General features: G+C 42.9%; 1 protein-coding gene across 1 annotated transcript; it reads left to right on the forward strand.

Annotated features, from left to right (window-relative positions):
- The first annotated feature begins 3,314 nt into the window (after window positions 1-3,314).
- ESX1 (ESX homeobox 1) lies at window positions 3,315-17,806 on the forward strand. The gene is made up of 5 exons (XM_054040326.1): window positions 3,315-3,427; window positions 4,034-4,325; window positions 5,105-5,150; window positions 13,403-13,689; window positions 15,886-17,806. The coding sequence occupies exons 1-5, from the start codon at window positions 3,325-3,327 to the stop codon at window positions 16,109-16,111; spliced, it is 954 nt and encodes a 317-aa protein (XP_053896301.1). The 5' UTR covers window positions 3,315-3,324; the 3' UTR covers window positions 16,112-17,806.
- Window positions 17,807-21,272: the final 3,466 nt, after the last annotated feature.

The raw sequence follows: 21,272 nt of genomic DNA on the forward strand, positions 1-21,272 counted from the left end.
ATCCCCACCCCCTTATTAGGTAACCAATATTCAAGCCTGTGTGAGAGTGAACTCAGAGAAAATGGAGGTTACAGTAATATTTTTTTCAATTTATACAGAAAGAACAGAGGCTGTAGTAGACCTCTACACCGCCCCTCCTAAACCAAAGACCCAACTACCCTGGTGAATATATTTATGAGGAAATTCATGGTTATAAAACAAAAATGCTCCAATGCTGGTCTGCCAGGTAACCTCAATACAAAGCCTGTGGGATGGTGCTGCAGAGTAGAACTCAGGGCAGGTCTACATTAGAAGCACTACATCGGCACAGCTGCTGTAGTGCGTCTGGTGAAGACGCTCTGTGCCAACAGGAGAGAGCTCTCCCACCGGCATAATTACTCCACTTCTGCAAGAGGCAGAAGCTATGTCAGCTTCCCGCCGACATAGCTCCAGTGTGGACAGTGCTTAGGTCGCTGTAATCTGTGTCGCTTGGGGGCGGTGTCTTTTTCACACCCCCGGGCAACGTCTGTTAGCTCGACTCAAGCGGTCGTGTAGACCTGCCCTAAGTAAATAATAATGGGGCCAAACTGAAATAGCAAAAAAAAAATTGGCTCAGTTTGAACCAAAACTGATTTTTTTCCTCGTTTTTCTCACCGAAACATTTTATTCGACCCAAAATAAAAAAATTGTTGGTTGCGTTTCAAGTCATTTTCAGGCATTTTTCTCCTCCTTTTTTTAAAAAAAAAATAGCTAGATTTCTAAACAAATTGCAATTTTGGGGAGGAGGAAAAAAGCCAAAATGTTTCATTTTGAAATGGTCAAAACTAAATGCTGACTTTAAAAAAAAATCCATTTTTCTTTTGGCTGAAACGATTCACCTAAGTCAACCCAAGCTCGTGAACAGTTTTGATGCTCCCCCAAAAAATGCATTTTTCTGTACTGTTTGCCAGAAAAAAATGGCCCAGCTCTACTGCAGAGTTCAAAAGATCGTCTTCCCTTTGAAGTGCACACCTTCCTATGCTTCACCCCTCAGGACAGCTGTGGCTCAAAAGGAACTTCTGGTTTCTGCATGTAGCTTAAAAATAAAAATATGAAGTGACTGACCCTGGTTTCTTTGAGAACATGATACCTGTGTCCCAGCCCACTGATTGTAGACATGCACTGTGCACTAGAAATTTGGACCTGCAGCCACAGACTTGCTTCTCTCTGAATTCATTTGTGTTTCCTGCAGTTGCATTTGCCCCTAGAAGTCACCCATTGCCAGACATGTGATTGTTCCAGCTTTAATCAAGTTGTAATTTTACAGAAGATGAAAATACACTGGTCACATTATCTCCCCGGCCTGACCCATCTCTTCCTAGAGGACTAAGAGCCAAGGGACCCTCTATTATGGCTATCATCCTGCTTTTTACTTGAGTTGGTATCTGCTGTAGTTGCTCTAAATATGATCCATGTATTGATTTATGGGATCCAAGAGAAGGAAAGATGGTCTTGTGGTCAAGCGATCAGGAGTGTATCCCCAGCTCTGCAATGAATTTTTGGGGTAGGTCACTTCATCTTACTGGGCCTCCATTTCTGTAAAATAGGGATGATAATATGTCTCTCTCTTACAGGGGTATTATGAGGTTACTTAATTAGCATCAGTAAGGACTTTCAGAGAGTCTAGGCTGGAAGGTGCTACAGAAATGGGTTTGTTATGGAATTATTTTGGGCTAAATAAAGTTTTTGTGTTCAAACAAACAAACTCTAGGTCTGGGACAATGAGCTGGCATGCAGAGGATTGGGTGCTGGGCCCCGCTTGGCGAGAGATGGAAGCACTGCATCATTCACATGCAGCTGGGTGGATAGGAGGAGAGGAAGATGAAAGAACATGTAATTTATTCCTAGATTTTTAAAGCCAGAAGGACCATTAGATCATCTAGTCTGACCAGCTGTACTGTACAAGCTATAGAATTTCACCTAGTTACTACTGCACTGAGCCCAATATTTGGGGTTGACTAAAGCATACCATCCAGAAAGACATCCGCTCTGGATTTGAAGCCATAAAGAGACAAAGAATCCATTGCTTCCCTTGGTGGTTTGTTCCAGTGGTATCACCCTTACTGTTACAAATAGGTGCTTTCTTTTCTAAATTGAAATGATCTGGTTTCAGCATCCAGCCATTGGTTCTTGTTATGCCTTTCTCCACTAGATTAGAGAGCCCTTTAGTAGCTGGAATTGAATTCCTGTGAAGGAACTTGTACGCTGTGATCAAGTCACCTCTTGATCTAATGTATAGGGCTCTAGCAGTGCACTGTAGTAATGTCATGGCAGTGCTGAGTGTCTGCATGCAGGCGCTGGCTTGCAGCCCTCCGGCTGCTGAGGGATTGTTGCTGTAACAGCAAAGAGGAAAACTAAAGGAGGATGGGCCAGGGGGGGCCCAATCCTGCAAGATGCTGTGTGCTCTTACAGGACCTGAAGGCATTCCGCACTTTGCAGAGTCAGGCTCCAAGGGCCAAAATCAGATTCAGTAGGTGGGTACGAGTTCATTGTGCGCAATGGAGTGGTAGGTGCAAAAAAAGGAAGCGCATTGTGTTTCTAGAGCTCAGTGTGATGTTTTCATGTGCTGCACCTCCTCTCTGCCTGGCACTGAGGAGCAGGATGTAGGCTCCCTCTAAAAGTACCCTATTACCAAACAGCAATCGTTTGCTTCTGATAGCGGGCCAGAGTCTAGTCTCCCTTATGCCAGATTGATGTCTTTGTAACTCCAGGGAAGACTCTGGCCTTACACCACTGGAGGGGAGCTCAGAATCTGCCCCCCTCCCCATTTGTAGCCAATAGTGCAGAGTGAACCCCAGGCCAAGAGATCTGCCCTTTCTCCTGTACACGCGCACCCACCTCCCCCGCATACAACCTTTAAGAGTCAATTGCCTGGCAGCTCCCTGCCCGCCTGGCACCTCCCTCTGCAGAGGGTGGAAGCTGGCACTCACTCCCAGCTCTCCCCAGCAGGGGCTTCCTCCCACCTCACCACGTCGTGGCAAAGGCTCTGGGGGAGCTGGTGCCCACTTTCCAAGGCAGCAGGGGATAGCTGACAGAGACTGAGGCGGAGGGGATGTTGTCTGGCACCTCCCCCGCGGCTCCCAGGGGGTGGCACCCATCCCCGCGGCTCCCGGGGGCTGCTTGGCACTCCTTCCCGCCTGGCCAGGCTGCGAACCCGGCCCCAGTGCGGGTCCCACCCCCAGCCTTGACGCCAGCGCGCTAATGAAATGCTAATACCGGGGGCGCCGAGCCGGTCGCTGCCAGCACCAATAAAACCCGGCGCGGAGCCGGGGCTCTACCCGGTGCCAGCCCGCAGCCTCCGCAGCCATGCAGAGCTCAGCCCCCGGGCCGGCCGCCCCCGCCCTGCACCTGCTCACCTCCTACTTCATAGACAGCATCCTGGGCCGGAGCCCCGCCGCCAGGCGGCAAGGTGAGCGGGACCCTGCCCGGGGAACTGCCCCCGGGACCGGGGCGCCCTGCCAGCCCCCCACCCGCCGGGGATAGATGGAGGGGACCGGGGGGCCCTGCCAGCCCCCCACCCGCCGGGGATAGATGGAGGGGACCGGGGGGCCCTGCCAGCCCCCACCCGCCGGGGATAGATGGGGGGTACCGGGGCGCCCTGCCAGCCCCCCACCCGCCGGGGATAGATGGAGGGGACAGGGGCGCCCTGCCAGCCCCCACCCGCCGGGGATAGATGGGGGGTACCGGGGCGCCCTGCCAGCCCCCCACCCGCCGGGGATAGATGGAGGGGACCGGGGGGCCCTGCCAGTCCCCCACCCGCCGGGGATAGATGGAGGGGACCGGGGGGCCCTGCCAGCCCCCACCCGCCGGGGATGGATGGGGGGTACCGGGGAGCCCTGCCAGCCCCCACCCGCCGGGGATGGATGGGGGGACCGGGGAGCCCTGCCAGCCCCCACCCGCCGGGGATGGATGGGGGGGACCGGGGCGCCCTGCTGGTTCCCCCAGTGCGGAGCTCCCCGGGGCAGCGCAGCAGCCGGGCCCTCCAGTCATTCTCCCGCTTCTCCACTCTCCCCAGGCGGGGACCCCACGGAGCCGCCCGAGCCCTGCCCCGCGCCGCTGGCGGCAGAGAAGCGCCCGGTCCCCGGCGCGTGGGCGGAGAAGGAAGCGGCAGAGGACGCGGAGAAGGGCAGCAGCTGCCCCGGGGAGCCGGCGGCTGGTGTCTCCGGCTCAGCCCCCGCAGCTGCGGCCGAGGCGCCGGGGCCCCTGAAGCGGAAGCAGCGGCGCTACCGCACCACGTTCAGCAACTTGCAGCTGGAGCAGCTGGAGCGGGCGTTCCGCAAGTGCCACTACCCCGACGTGTTCACCAGGTAGGAGCGCGGCCAGGCCGCTCCGCCAGGGGCCGCCAGCCCCAGCACAGCCCTTCCCACCCTCCCGGGGGGGCCAGATCCTGGGAGATGCTGCCCTCCTTTGGGAGGATCGGGCCCTGACTGCGCCCTCTCCCCCAAGTTCCGACTGGGTCCAGGGGGATTCAAAGAGAGATTCCTCCCCCGAGGCAGCAGGGTCAGACCTTGAAATGGTCACTGCCCTGTCAATGCCACTCCCTGCTGTAGGGAAATAAACCAGATTGAATGAACCCAGGGGATGTAATGTCAGGGAGCCCCCAGGAAAGCGAGCAGTGACTCTGGCGGATAGGAAAAGCACTTGAAGCAAAGGGAAATAGCTCGGGATGGATGGTAATCGCTGGCTTTAAAGTAACAGCTGGAACACATGCCATTCCGCGCTCCCATTAAGTGGGAATCAAGGTGAAATCAGGGCACTATGGTGTGCGAGGGGGGCTCAGATCTTCCATCCACTTATTGCTGTCCCAATGGTCCTGATACAGTTACCGGGTGGGTGTGGGTGTGGGTGTGGGTGTGTGTGTGTGTGTGTGTGTAAAAACCTTGGAGTTGTATGTTACTGTTTATATAGTCTCAGGCTGGTAGGCACGATGCAGCGGCTTCTAGATTGGAAATCACCTATAAAGAGCCGGGGATCTGATTTGACTTTTAGTGAACTCTCAGTTTTTGATGGGGCTGTTTTTGATTAGTCACAAAAAAAGAGTTGGCTTCAAGAGGGAAATACTAAATGATGTTTGGCTCTTCTGCAGAGAGGAGCTAGCAATGCGTCTGGATTTAACAGAAGCCAGAGTTCAGGTGAGTAACAGGTACTAAAGAACATGGATCTAGTTTTGGACTGAATACACTGCCTTTTGATATGTATAAACGTTCTTAATTTTAAGCTAAGTGTGAAGTGTTTTCTTAGTGCTATTGGGTTTTTTATTTTTCCAGCTCACTCAGATTGAGAAGTGCTGCTGTAAATGATGTAAAAAGCTGGGGGCTGTTATTCCATATTATCCTACAGAAGAGGACCAAATGTGATCAGAGTTTTGAATTTAAAAGAATGAGAAGTTGTTAGTATCCCACCCCTCACAAAACCAGAAACGTCGAAATGAAATGTAGTAATTGTCAGATGTAATATCAATACACGTCAGCGAACATTAAATGATCATTTAAAAATAGGCTTTGCAGCTTGTCTAAACCAGTGGATCTCAGCTGGGGTACGCTTATCGCTGAGGGTACGCAGAGGTCTTCCAGGGGGTAAATCAACTCATCTAGATTTTTGCCTAGTTTTATAAAAAGCACTAGCGAAGTCAGTACAAACTAAAATTTCAGCGAGACAATGACTTGTTTATGCTACTCTATATACTGTACATTGAAATGTAAGTACAATATTTATATTTATTTTATAATTATATGGTAAAGATGAGAAAGTAAGCAATTTTTCAGTAATAGCATACTGTGACACTTTTGTTATTTTTAACATCTGATTTTGTAAGCAAGTTTTTTTAAAGTGAGGTGGAATTTGGGGGTACACAAGACAAATCAGACTCCTGAAAGGGGTACAATAGTTTGGAAAGGTGAGAGCCACTGCTCTAAACTATTTAAACATCTGTTTACGGATGTAGATGTGGATTTGAATGAGTTGTACGCATATTGTTTAAATACCATTTTATATTTAAATCTTAAAGTTCTGAAACAAACCAACAGAAGCTTAAAGATTCACAGTAAAATTTGATACTTTTTCCACTATAATTTCCTCCACTAGAAAAATATTTAAAAACAAAATTAATTGGGGATAGGGTGACCAGACAGCAAGTGTGAAAAATCGGGACGGGGTGGGGGATAATAGGACCCTATATAAGAAAAAGGCCCCCAAATTGGGGATTGTCCCTATAAAATCGGGACATCTGGTTACCCTAATTGGGGACAATAGTATTGTATAGGAGTTCCGAATGTAGTTACATTAATAATTTTCTGACATTTATCAACTGGTGTTCTCCTTGATATTTGTTTTTTAAAGAAAGGAGAAATATCCAGGACATGTCATCCATTACTAAATCTGAGACAAAAACACTAACCATAACATTTTAGACAGTAATATTTTCTAGATGTACACTTAAAAATGCAATTTTACCACTGGTCTGTAATAGTCCAAAATTAAATGCATACTGGCATTTTTAAAATTTCTGTATTTAGTTTTTGTAAAAGTTCACATTAGCAAAATATTTATGCAGTTTCTTTTGAAGTGCCAAAATCTGATGTTTTGGTTCTTGACCAAAACAATAAAAGGACCCAAAATGGTTAGAGTGTGTTGTGAACTAATGATTAGTTGAATGTTGTGTTCTACAGCTAAGCAGTTATTTATGTAGTTCACAAAAGCATTCATGCACCATCTCCTGCCCCAATTTAACTTGAAAACATCTGCACGGTTTAAAAAATGGTTACATAAATTAAAAGATGATTCTGAGACTGAGATGAGAATGTCTGCTTGAAGGGAATTTTTATTACTAGGTTGGTCAGTTATAATGGAACATCAGACAAAACCTTAAGCATACAGGTGCAAAGTTTGTGTAACCAATCGTCCATACTGCAATCCTCTAAAGAAGCCTATCCTTGGATCTAAACACCCATAATTAACACTCTCTTTTACAAAGTATTAACTCTAGTATTAACTCCTTTACTGTTAGCTATTTTTTAAAAAAAAACTTGTCTACATAGCAAATATTAAATCTTGTTAAAAATTTAGTTTCAAACAGACCATTAAGGGTCCAAATTCGCACAAAACCAATCAAATTATACTAACCTCAGCACATCGGATATTTAATGAATTACTTTGCATGTCAGTCCAGCTGCAAGCTGCGGTCATGACTTGGCTCCCAGCATGTACTGTTCATTTTTCATGAGTATGATATGCATTGCAACCTCTTCCCTGATTTGACAGGCTTACTCACAGACTCATCTATTTAGCTCTGTTTCTCCTCACACTTCACCAATGGGGCCAGATGCTCAATTTGTGTAAACTGTAGATCAGTTGAAGTCAATGGAGCAATGACAGTTTACACTGGCTGAGGAGCTGGCCCCAGAAGTCTTGATTTACTCATCTTTCCATATTTTAACACTTGGGCCCAGATCCTTAAAGATAAGTAGGTTCCTAAAATCCATTGATGTCAGTGGAAGTTAGGAGCCTAAATACCTGTGAGGATCTGGGCCTTGAAGACTGGGAAAGAGAACTTCCAGCCATCAGGGAAAGCTCTTAGACAATTTATATATTACATCCAGTGCTCAATGATTTTACGTGTGAGCAAGCTTTGTCACCTTTTTCATCTCAACACCATAGCTAAGTTATTTTCTGACCTTTAAGGAAAGAAAATACACACACACACACACACACACACACACACACACACACACACACACACACACACCCCAACATAAATATCACCAATGCTACTAGTAACTAAAATATCTTAACACATGACAGCCACTTGTTTCTCCCATAAAATGAACATGGATGCAAAACTGTTAACCCACCTCTTTCCCCAATCCCATTCTCACCTTCTCATATGGGCTTGCCAATTGCATGCAGTTGAGTTGTGCTGTTCGATGTCTCTTTTTTGAGACATTGGCATACGGCAAAAGGGATCATGTAGATGATTTGAAGCCAAGCTTCCTGTGAATGTCATAAAAAAGAACAAAACTTTCAGTGGCATAGCCACATAGGAGTACTAGGCAAATATTGAGAGGAAGGATTCTCCAGTATCATAGAATTCAAGGCCAGAAGGGACCACCACAGTATCTAACCTGAGCTCTTATGTATCACAGGTCATCACCACCACCCAGCACCCGTACATGAAACCCAACCACTGAGATGAGACCCCAGTATTACAGCCCTCAGGAGGCTAGACTTATGTGTCACAGGCAGAGTGGTTTGATTGCTAACATGAGACGGAGTTTCAATTCCCTGCTTTACCATAGACAAGTACCTTGGGCAAGTCACTTGATCTCTCGGTCTCATTCCCCCAACTGTAAAATGGAGATGATAACTCACACAGGTGTTGTGAGGATAAATACATTAAAGATTCTGAGATGCTTAGATAGCACGGTAGGTTAATAGACCATTTTTTAAATATACTGCAATGGTATCTTCCGGACTTGCTCAAAAGTAACTCTCTGTGAAGTTAATTTAACGCAGAGTTGTCATTTCTGTACCTCACTGAGCCAGCAAAGCAGCCCATTGCTTTTCAAACTGAGATTTGCTTCTCCGGGGAGACACCTGCCGTACCTCTTCCTGGGGCAGTATACGCACGGCCAGATACAATGGGGAGCAGGCATAATATTCTCTCTCTTACCGGAGTCGGCAGAAACTTGTATTTCATTGAGTCCTAATTGGAAGTGACCCTGCAAGAAAGAAAAATGAACAACTCTCTTATTCCCATCTCATTCCAAAGTGCACCACTTATTTCAGCTATTTCCCCCACCTAGGGAGATTTCCCCTCTTTGAAAATGCATCCAAGGGGACCCTTATATTTTTCCATACCATGGGAAAGGAATGATGTGAAACTCTGGTAAATCCAGTCCTGCTCGGAACCCATCCTTTGTGGACTTCCAGAAGCATTCTTGTTTGAGTCCATACTTCGCTTCTCTTAACAGGCTTCTTTCTCATTATTAGTGTAGATCATTGGTCTGGGGAGAAAAATAGGAACATCTTAAAAAGTTCTAACATGAAAAAGTTAGAAACATCAAGTGGTTGATTCAGCACCATAGGTATCATTGGTAAAGCACTCACTCACAAAGTAATAAGGATTACTGCAAATTGAACATCCTTGTGATATTATTTGCTAATAGTCCCAAAAAATCAATCTCAGCAACAAAGATACACTATGGCTAGTCAAATATAATTTAACTTGTTTTTTATGTATCAGAAAGTGTTTTAATTCACATGATTTTGAAGAGATTTAAAGTCTCCAGAAATGACTAAATTGAAAACTGACTTTACATTCAGTAGGCTCTTCTCTTAAAATTGCATAGTTAAAGTTTTTAATTATTTTCAAAACACCGAGTACTTTGAAATTATCATTCATAATCCAAATTTAGATTTCTAATGAAAGTCCTGGCATAGGAATTACTTTTAGGATACATTCATAATCTATCAATAGTTACAAAAATAACATATGCAGTATTTAATATACACTGGTTTATAGTCCATTCTTGTTAAATTTAAAAACTGATCAAAACTGTAATGACTCCAGGAGTCTACAATTCACTCTTCTTTATAACATACCTCTAACACATTATTTTGAATATATTTAGCCCAAAAGGATATGGTTAGCTAAAAAGTATGTACACATCTGTGTATAGATGCAAACTACCCAGGTAACCTGACAGAAATGTAATGATCTAAAAATGTAAAGCTAAATTATTTTTAAAGGCAGTTGAACTCTTCTATTAATCAGTAGCAAAAATACAAAATTAGTCATTTTTATGCTTGTATTAAATAATCTAAATCTTATTTATAATAATATAAATGCTAAAGTTTTGAAAGTACTGTCTGTTTATGATGTCACTGTAAGGTAAGATGTGTTTATGCCCCATTTATCACTCATATTAATGTGAATTTTGCCCAAGCCGGGAGTTCAAGATGGGGATTTTAGTCCTAAATAATGGCTTTCAGTGCTGATAGTCCAAATTCAGTTTAGATTTTAAAAGAAGTTTGATAAATACAATAATTAATGGCCAATTGAAATCAGTTGTTACACTGGATTTACAATCTGTGCAATAGACAAGCAATAGTATTGCAATCATAAAAGATAGCTCTACAGATTCCATAAGAGTATATTAAAGGAATTATTTTAACATTTTAAGGTAGCAAACATTTCACTCCTTATTCAGTTTCTCTGTTTGGGGCAGACTGAGGAAAAAAATGCTTAATTATGTAATATTCTCACTACTCTTTTCGTCCTTTGAACTCCATTCTAGAGGAGAGCACTGGTGGCTTAGCGCTAGTGGTTTTATTTTCTGAGATACCAACTCTAGCTCCATTTATGATGCTTATTGGCAAGTGATTGGAGGCAGCTATTTAACCAATAAACCTTGTAAAACTAATTTAATTACATTACTAAAATCTGTTTTAGCCGATGCCTAAAGCTTTCATGCACCTGACTCCCATCTGTAGATATAGATTTCCAGCATTTCACTAGTTCAGCTATCGCCTATAAGAAATTTGACCCTTTACAAGCACAGACCTTGTGTCCCTAAGATTATTTATTGTTCAACACTATTGTGCCAGATTTTGTCAAATGTGCGATATTTTCCATTGTCCTTTTCTTGGTTCAAAGCACCAATCTCCTTGCCAACAGACATAAGCACGAAGTGTACGTTAGTTACCCGGAGGAAAAAGACACCATTATTTTTGCAGAGTCACTTAAGTTTTCACAGAATATTGCTAGCTTTAAAAAAAAAAAATCTAAACAAAAGGTGTTCAAATAGTCACTGCTTCTTTAGGTCCCTGTGAATAAGCATTCACAAGACTTATGCCATGTGGGTACCTTATTACAGTATCTTTTCGCTCCTTATTATATATATTGTAATGTATTTTAGTGAGACTGATGTGTGGCCCAATCCTGTCCCCTTTGAACTCAATAGGAGGTTTGCCATTGACTTAAAGGGAAAAGATCAGGCCTGTGATACCAAGGCTAGCAACACATACAGTATAGCAATGTACTTTGGGTATTAACAGCTTTTCACTTCCATAGGGCTTTTCTTCAGAAGCTCTTGGCACTTTACAATTATTATTTAAATATGCAACAAAAAGCTCTTTGTGAAGCAGATGCTAGTATATCTTTACAGACAGGTAAACTAAGTCCAAAAGAGAGGGTAAACAACTTGCCCAAGATCAGAGCAAGTCAGTGATTCCCAGTCAGCCCTGCTCTAACTCCCAGACCATAGTTGCACTCATATTAGAGACTTCTGATAAAGATTTCAAAACTGTATTGTGACTCATAGGTCATTTTAAAAATATAATAATTCTCGCCATACACTAGAATGTTTTGATCGTCTTACTTGAACTGTTTGGTTTCATAATGCTGCACCTGCAGATGGAATAAGTGTCTATTTATATCCCAGCATTCTCTGCAGTAAATATTTACTCCTATTTGGGGGACTATTAATGTACCAATTAATACATGATCGTTATACTATATGAAAACTTCTGCTAATGGCTTATTGAATTTCAGTAGTGGCTAGATATAAAATTTGAGTTAGAGATGATGAGCCGCAGGGGTGAGTCCGAACCTATACAGGGCCTCTCCTGCTGGTCATCTCGGGAATTAGCTCTTCCAGCGTCATGGAGCACCCCCTGCAGGCTGGTGATCCACCTGTCCCCTGGCCCCGTGTCCCTCCCGGACCCCGGTGCCCCTATCTCTGGGTGCTGCCCACTGGCAGTACACCCCCCAGTCTCAGGGTCTCCCCTCCCAGGGAAGCCCCACCCACTATCCCTACCTCACCTCAGCACTAGGCCACTGCCAGTCACCAACTAGCCCCCCACTCCCTGGGGCAGACTGCAGTATAGGCCACTCATCATTGGCAAGGTTGGGTTTGGACCTGCTGCCTTGGCCTAGCCATGGGCTGCCCTCTGCAACCCCCAGTACCCCTTGGCCTCCTACTAGGCCGCAGCCTGGGGCTATCCAGGCTGGAGCTCCCCAGCCCCGCTCCACTCAGGTACTCTGTCTCCCTGCAGCCAGGCCCTTCTCCCTCTGAAGGCAGAGATAGACTCTTTGGCCTCTGGCTCCCAGCCTTTTTATACAGGCCAGCTGTGGCTGCTTCCCCAATCAGCCCAGCTTTTAGAGCTGCAGCCCTCCTCCAGGGCTATTTTAAACCCCTCAGGGCAGGAGCGGGGTAGCCACCCCGCTACAGGCCCAAACTAAAAATCTTTGATCCAAGCCCAGATACAGTTCAGAATTCAGGTTGAATGTATCTCTCTACCTGAATTAGAACATCTCAACATTTGAGAAAATTTAGATTTTTGAATCCTCAAACTTGGGAGCATTCCTATCTGAGATTCTGGTTTCAGCCCATCTCTGCTGTATACTTCACAATGCATTTTCACCTTAGTGCACACACATATTTAGGGACCCAAGAGAGAATACTCCAAAACAGAGTCAAAATTACAAACAAACAAAAAATGGTGTGGTGTCAGTTGTCAGAGTAGATTAAATTCTAGTCTCACTTCTCCGTTACTTTATAATATACTCCATAGGCTAAAATAATTAATAGTGCAGCCTTGCAAAGAGAAGTTGATATAATAAACAGTTTACTGTACAAAAGTATGCTGTACAGTAGACTCCTTACCATCCAAAGCCCTATGTCTAAGAAACTACCAGCATGTCTCCCTGTTTTATTGACTCCTGGTTACCAGAACTCTCAAGTATCGGAATATATTTGGTGTCTTGAGTAACATAGATTTCTATTGTACTATAACTGAGTTAATCAGTTTCACATAACTATATATGACATCAGTTTGAGTCATGGCAAGTAATAAGAGCATCTAAAAAAATGTTTTTAAATACTTATCTATGTAGTTAGTCAGCCAGACTATCTAGGCATTTAAATCACACTCATGGTTTTGATTAAAAAATATTTCAGTTATGATTAAATTGCTTCTTAAATTGCATGGACTGAGGTAGCCACCTTCCGATTTGGGGAGGTCAGGGGGATCATATTTGAAGGCTCAACTAATAAAGGGGTAGTAAATTATTAATAGCTATTTTCATTGTTTAATAGATTAGTCAATAATTAGAGTCCAACAGGTCAGAGATTGCATATTACTATGGCTTATTACCAATAACACCTTTTGCTGATATGCCTACAACAGATACTACTCACATCCATAAACATGATTATGACATCTATTAATTAATAAAAAACACTTTATAAACAGAACCTTTCTGCATAGAAACTGTACTTTTAAAATAAAGGTCACTACTATGCCATGTGCACCACGGCCTACCATAGCTGATAAAAGCAACAACAAACTCAGTCTAGCTAACCCTTTTGTATTCTCTCTGAAGGTCTGGTTTCAAAACAGAAGGGCAAAATGGAGGAAACGTGAAAAAACTGAATTGTTAGGGAACGTTCCAGGACTCTCCTTAACGCATCCATTGGGTCTGTTTTTGGACATTCCATTGAGTCAGTCTCCTCTTCTGGACCACGCATGGAGATCAATGCCACTTTCAACAATAGCTATGCCATCCGTAACTCCAGCATTCAACCCTGCAAGTTTAGGGCCGTTTGGTCTCAGCAGTCTTGCCTGGACATCTCTCTTCAGAAATCCAATTTTAAGTCCCCATTTTGGAAGGTACAGAGACCATATTTTAAGTGTTTTTCTTTTAAACCTCAAGGTTTTCTGTCTTATTATCTATCTTATTATCTTTTCTTTTAAACTGTGAGGTCTTCGGTCTTATTATCTATCCCTTTCTTTTAACCCTCAAGGTTTAAAAGAAAGGGATATATAAGACAGAAAATACAATATTGCCTCTATCTACATCCATGGTACACCCACATCTTGAATACTGCATGCAGATGTGGTCAACTCATCTCAAAAAAGATATATTGGAATTGGAAAAGGTCCAGAAAAGGGCAACAAAAATTATTAGGGGTATGGAATGGCTGCCATATGAGGAGAGATTAATAAGACTGGGATTTTTCACCTTGGAAAAGAGATGACCAAGGGGGATATGATAGAGATCTATAAAATCATGACTGGTGTGGAGAAAGTAAATAAGGAAGTGTTATTTACTCCTTCTCAGAACACAAGAACTAGGGATCACCAAATGAAATTAATAGGCAGCAGGTTTTAAACAAACAAAAGGAAGTATTTTTTCACACAACACACAGTCAATCTGTGGAACTCCTTGCCAGAGGATGTTGTGAAGGCCAATACTATAATAGGGTTCAAAAAAAGAACTCGATAAGTTCATGGAGGATAGGTCCATCAATGGTTATTAGCTAGGGTGGGCAGGATGGTGTCCCTAGCCTCTGTTTGCCAGAAGCTGGGAATGGGCAACAGGGGATGGATCACTTCATGATTCCCTGTTCTGTTCATTCCCTCTGGGGCACCTGGCATTGGCCACTGTCAGAAGACAGGATACTGGGCTAGATGGACCTTTGGTCTGACCCAGTATGGCCGTTCTTATGCAATACAACAGCTTAATATCAGTAAGCAATTCATAGGTGCCATAATTAAATGTGTGTTCCAATGTTACAGTATGGATTCTGTCTATATAAATGAATAATATAAAAAGTTATTAAAAAGGCCAGTTTTCACATGTCTTACTCACTGGGATAACTTGAGTAAAATAAGCAGGATTTGGCCCTAAATTAGCTGTAAACCCCAGTGAAAGTCATTCTATATAGTTACTGTTTTAAGGGCAGTTGTACGTGTTGGGGGAAATCCTGGCCCCATTGAAGTCAGTGGGCCCTTGTCTTCATGACAGACTGTTTTAATGTAGACCAACTATGGACTCTATTCTGATCTCGTATATACGGGTGTAGTATATTACACATCTTAAAATCTACTACAACAGATCTAGATAGGAGCTCTCGAGGTGGCTCTACAAAATAGAGAATTATACTGGATGTTCCCACACAGGAGAGCAGAACACGGCCCCAGTTCCCTGAGCACCAATGACAGAGCTGACATCATTGGTTTTCATTTCAGGGCCATATTCGTACTGTTAACATTTCCTTTATTGAAGACACGTGTGCCCAATCCCAATGGGAGTTTTGCCATTGACTACAATAAGCACAGGGATGAGTTCAGGGTCTTCCTTCCAAAACTCAAGACCAATGGGGAGATCCCGAACCTGTGTCCATTATCAGCGCTCCATTGAATTCTAAGGAGCTCTGATGATTTAGAATAGCTGAAGATCAGCTCCTCAGTCTCGCTCGCTCCAAGTGCTGAAATTAAACAACTGAAAGCTACTGCTGTGTTAGCACTGTATAGTCCTCTGCCTCCTGAAATGACAGCCTATATTATAGCCTCCGATTAATGAGCACACCTTTCTGCCATGCTGACTTATGCTGCTTTTCACATGAAATAACTTGTCACAACAAATGGGTTGCCCAGAGACCTGTCTGAAAATTGTTCCCTTCATGAAGTATTCTGTTGTTTCCACAGAGCGTGCTGCTCTCCCGCATTACAAGGTTTGCTTAGAAAGGATGTAACATGTTAAGAGAGTGACCGTAAAGCTAACAAACTGACTTTTCTAGATAGCTGCATGCAATGCAGCGGTATGAACATCTTTCTTCTATGCTGCAGCCACAGTTTAGTAAGTGATATTCATTAGGTGCAAAGTGGATTTGCCTATTGCACTAAAAAAAACAAAACAAGCTAAAAGTAAATTTACAAAAAAATGTAAGTTTGGAACAAAGAAGAAGTTTGGTTTAAAAAAAATTCAACCCAGTTTAGTGCTGTGGTTATTAATAAGGTAAATATTTCTTCTACAAAATACTTCTTGGTTTGTTACTATTGACTTTTTTTTTCCAAATATAGATTTCTCAATACTTTAAATCCTCTCATGACAACAGCTTCAGTCTTAATGAAAGCACCAGGACCCCCGTCAGACCCTGGTCTCACTGCCTTCACTGATCCGGCAGCAGTTGAAAGGAAAACGTCGAGCATTGCAGCACTAAGGCTCAAAGCGAAAGAACATTCAGCACAAATCCCTCAATTAAACCTCCTATCCAGTCTTACAAACACTAACAAAGAACTTTGTTAGGAACTTTCCCGCAGACTGCAGTAGCATAGGAGAAAGCAAATGCCTTCTCCCATAAGTGGATCCAGTTATACAGAGGCATATAAAAAAACCCATCCATCTGTAGATCTTCCATCTGCAAAATGGACTGATGGAAATTTTAATCCTGCTAAAAATAGCTTTCCTTTATTATAACACAAAATTGTGCGGTCATGTAGCAAATGATAAATGACTACTTATGGTGAATTTTCAACATTACAAAAGATATACATCAGGAATTGATTCTTCTACATAAATAAAACTAATGTGAAGAACGAGTTTGCTGTGAAACCCCATGATGTACTGGACATTAGCACAAAGGTTGAAAATCCTCTGTAGAAATAACTCTGGAGTTTTATAAACAATCCTTAAATGATGTCTCAGGAGGAACTGTGTAACCACAATAGTTTAGACCTAAGAATCAATATATGGTATGTTCTTAATTTAAAGATCATGCTTCACGTTGAAGTACAAATGCCAGTGAAATTTCACAAAGTAAACAGAATGATCAGGAATGAGGTATGAAATATTTTGAATATAGGGCTTTGATTCAAAACTAGGTTTGTACAAAATGTATCCTGTTTCAAACTGAAATAAACAAAAAAAAGTTTGCTTCTCCGTTCAATGCGGCAATGTTTTAATAACTATATCCTAAGCTTTAACCTTTGACCATAGATCACTTTGTAAATGAAAGTTGTCCTGTAAGAAAATATTTGTTTCTGTGCAGTAAATTGTGTGTAATTCAATATATATATATTGGTGAGTAGTTACTAGTTTTAACCACAAGGTTTCTGAATGTTTTTAGGGTGACTGGTGGCAAATAGTAGCAGACCAATATCGTTAAGTTAACTCTCATTATTTGTAAATCTCTTTCAAAGTATATTGTATGCTTAAATAGATTCAGATTTGCAGTGAAAATTATTAACAGGTCTTTAAAAAAAAAAGTCCTTGAAATGATTATTGGGAAGAGTAAAAACTGAGGTTCTGACGAATAGACATTAAATTTACCAAAACCCGTGGGCAAGCCATTTACTGTATCTGCCCCAGCTGTAAACTGGGGGTGAGAAGAACAACAACTAGTTCTTGTATAGCTCTTGATCCAGAAATACCAAAGTGTGTTATAAAGGAGGGTAAGTATCATCCCATTTTACAGACCACTTGCGTATCGACCAGGGCTGTTGTGAGGACTAAATGAATGTTCTGAACACTGTCCAAATGTAAAAAAGCTATATTAGTGCTAAGTGTTGTATGTTAATTGGCAACCTCAGTGGCAGTCACAGCAGAGGCAACAAGGACTAAACAGACATGGAGACCAAGCTTTTGTCTCATCCCTAGAGGTCCCTCCAAAGAGGCTTCGAGTACCATACATTAGTGGGACAGGGTGGAGAATCTTTCATTGATGCTGCCCGTGCTTCTCCTGTTCCATTGAGACCATTCTGATGCACTAACGTCACTTAGAAAATACAGAAAAAGCATTCAGTGTCCCCCACACCTCTGTAAGATTTTTTTCCCCATGTGCTTCATGCTCTGTAAGATCAGGCTACTGTATCTTGACTCAAACTACAATCAACCTACCATAGCCCCTGTTACATCTCTTGATAACATTTATTCTGAATGTGATCAATAATGTTGCAGTGAGCTTGGAATGTAGAACCCTTAGCTACCCTAATTTCTGCTTTTGTAGATGTCTCTAAACCTTGATTGTATTAAATTTTGTACATTATACAGAAGACTTCTTGGTTAATTAGATTGTTCACTTCCCTTACTCTCCAAAACTGCTTTTATTCTAGTTTGTGGTCTGACGGCAGTAAAAGTTGTGTATGCATCTACATAACATCACCTTCGCATAGGGGTGAGAGAGCAGAAATATTTTAGGTCTGTAGACCAGTGTAACTGTTCTTCCACCTTTTTGTAAAGTAGGAGGATAGTTTGTATAAACTGTCATTACACAAGTTGTATTTCTTTCTGCACATAGTTCCTTGTGTTCTTCCTCTGGAATTAATACTCAGTTTCTTGAAAAGGCTAGAAAATTCTGCAAGGAAAGCACATTCTGTACTTTTTCTAAAAAGTAACAAGAAATAGAATACCCAAGTATGCTAGGTGCATTAGATATTGCTCCCTAATGCATTGCTTAAATGAACTCGTCCAATAGCTATTCAAAACAGAATTTGACTATTTAAAAAATCCCAGCTGTTCCTGCTAATTATTATTCTGCAGAGCAGTATCCATAAGATAATTAGTGTCACAAATACTTTTTGAAGAAGGCACTCCTGCATTTCAACATATTGGGTGAAATCCTAGCACCACTGTAGTCAATGGGAGTCTTGTCATTGACATCAGTGGCGTCAAGATTTCATCTCCTGGGTCAAATTCACCCACGTCAGAATTCCATTGATTTTTATAATTATAACGGGGATGAATTTGGCCCAGCAAGTCCCTAAGCTTTCCCCATACATATAGAACTCCCATGCATATTCACAATCAGGTAAAAATGAGTTTAGCAAAATAAGCAATGCCAGGAGGTGAGTTGCTTTGCTCACATTTTTTTCAGTGAGTACGTCAGGCATACTTGTTTAGAAGTATGGGGTCTGCAGACGGACCATGAAGGTTTCACAAAGGAAGGAACTGGGTGGGGTGAGAAGAGAAACTTTGAAAGTGAACTGGGACAGGACGCTGTTGTGAGAAAGCCCCTGGTAATGTGAAATCACAGGCTTTCCCGGGCGGGGGGGGAGTAAAACAAAAGAGGAAATTAACCATTTTTTTAAGTTCAGGGCAGCTTGATGGTTCAGTGGTTTACAGGATTACCCTGCGATCTGGATACTTGTGTTCAATTAAGTTTGGCTACCCCATACAATAAGTTTCAAGGATCGCCTACAGTTGCCTGCAGAATCACTGTCTGTTCAGCTGGAGCCTGGAAACATAGGCATTCATTTGATAGGCTTCAGGACCACAGAAAACCCCGTGAACTCAAAATTATTTTATGCTAATCTTGCCCTGGTGCAAATTCAATAATAGTACCTACCTCCTATATCATACTTTTCATCCATGGATCTGAAAGCAAGATAAATGTCCTTTTAGCCCATTTTACAGCTACAGAAACCAAGCCACAAAGAGGCAGAACTCTTTACCCATGGTCACACATAACATCCAGTCCATGTCAGAGCTGGGAATAGAGTCCCAATTTGCTGAGTTCCAGTCTAGAGCCCTATCCCACCAGGGCTGCCCAGAGGATTCAGGGGGCCGGGGGCAAAGCAATTTTGGGGGCCCCTTCCATAAAAGAAAGTTGCAATACTATAGAATACTATATTCTTGTGGGGGCCACTGTGGGGCCCAGGGCCTATGGCAAATTGCCCCACTTGCCCTCCCCTTTGGGCGTCCCTGTATCCCACTGAACCACACTTCCTCTCTGACTGGTGAATCCCTATATATCGGAATGTTTAGCCGGGCCATTAACATGTCAGATCAACAGGGCTGTATTGATTGACGGCAGCACATATGGAAGCTGACACCCCTACCTGCCAGTGCTGGGGTTGCTTTACTTCGTGCTACTCTGCCAGACCCTCACTTCCGTAACCACTAAAATTTCCCATCAGTCACCCAAACTTTGCTTTTAATAAGCAGAGTGTACAAAGGCCACAAAGGAAAGATGCTCTATCAACCACTTCAAATTGCAGTTTTATTATTGAAATAAAAGCCAGAGATGACCCGTGCCTGCCAATGGGGCGGGAGAGGGACACAATGAGGGCAGCGGCTTCAGCAGATGTTAGTGAGCATGCTCAATCCATGTGATTATGCTCAGTACAAGCCAAGCAGCAAATTGGGGGGGAGGGGGACATGACCCCACATGCTCCCCACCCCCACCCCCCATGCATCGCCTCTGAATAAAACTCAAGTCCCACTTGTTTTCAGCAGGCTCCTTTGTACTTCCTCCCATGCTGCCCTTTATGTGTGGGAGGAGCTCCCTGTCAATAGCTGCAAAGCCGCCTCAGGGTCCTCCTTAAAACTCTCCTCTACCATGAGGCCTACGAACAGCTCAATCAGAGCAAGGCAGCTGGTTTGCCCAGCATGCCGACCACTATCATCCCACTGGTTGCTTGTGCGCCCCCATGTCCTCTTGTTGTATCTTCCTGGTGTCTATAGTGTTCTACTTAGATTGTAAGCCTGAGTCAAGGCCCATCTCTCTGATGTATATTTGTACAGTGCCAAACACAATGGGCTTGTGGCCTCTGGGAGTGACGTCACTCCAGATATTAATTTTAAATATTACTTAGTTTGGTATTAATGTAATTATACCACAGATCGGAGAGGCCTCCAGTGAAAGGAATTATGGGGGAATGTAACAGAGGCTACCAGTCCACAGAGCACTCAGATGGAAACTGGTGTATCATGCATTAAATGTTTCCTAGCAGAGCATGCCTCAATAACTTCCTGCCCATTTTCCTTTGAAACCATAGAGAAATTTTATTTAAACTGATTTAATTTTCTCTGCTTTAATGAGTTTTTCCAAAAGTTTCCATTCCGCTGCGTGAACTGAAAAGCCAGCTGTGAGAGCTAATAACATTATGAAAGTCAATATGTATGTGCAACACTTGAAACCGGCTTAGGAATCAAAGCACATCTGTAACCAAAACTGTGCCTTGTTTGAACTCCCAGAAGCTTCTTTTGTTGCTGTTACAGATCAGTGTTTTATTAACTATAACACCAAAGGAGGAGGGTTTGCTTAGACCCACCCTTCTCATTTTAAGTTTTCGGAGGCACTAGAGGCTAAAATACAAACTTATACACACACACACACACACACACACACACACAGTTATTAAACCTTCATTTTTAAAAACATACTAGTGCATTCTCTCAAAGTCTCCAGTGGATTTAAGGGTCTGATCCAAGGCCAATTATCAATCAATAAGAGCTTTTCCATTGATTTCATCAATAGACTACGGATCAGGCCCACTCTGCTCAACTCCCATTTGCATTATCAGGGGGCTGCATGCATATACCACATGCACAGTAAAAGAAGAAGAATTCCCCCCATAGTGTTGCTTTAATTACTTCTTTTTTTAAGCAGCAAGCGGAAAAACCTTCAGTCTGGGTCTGGATTCATAGACATGCATGTGTCAGCATTCTTATAATGAGTTATGCAGAA

This window comes from Malaclemys terrapin, chromosome 9, assembly GCF_027887155.1.
Source record: "Malaclemys terrapin pileata isolate rMalTer1 chromosome 9, rMalTer1.hap1, whole genome shotgun sequence".
Taxonomy (NCBI): Eukaryota; Metazoa; Chordata; order Testudines; family Emydidae; genus Malaclemys; species Malaclemys terrapin.

What these genes read in the sequence shown, in the direction of transcription:
- ESX1 (XM_054040326.1), top strand. Translation starts at nt 3,325, where the DNA reads ATGCAGAGCTCAGCCCCCGGGCCGGCCGCCCCCGCCCTGCACCTGCTC. An exon ending in TAACAGAAGCCAGAGTTCAG is followed by an intron (nt 5,151 to 13,402) that starts GTGAGTAACAGG and finishes TTCTCTCTGAAG; the next exon opens with GTCTGGTTTCAAAACAGAAG. An exon ending in TTAAGTCCCCATTTTGGAAG is followed by an intron (nt 13,690 to 15,885) that starts GTACAGAGACCA and finishes TTCCAAATATAG; the next exon opens with ATTTCTCAATACTTTAAATC.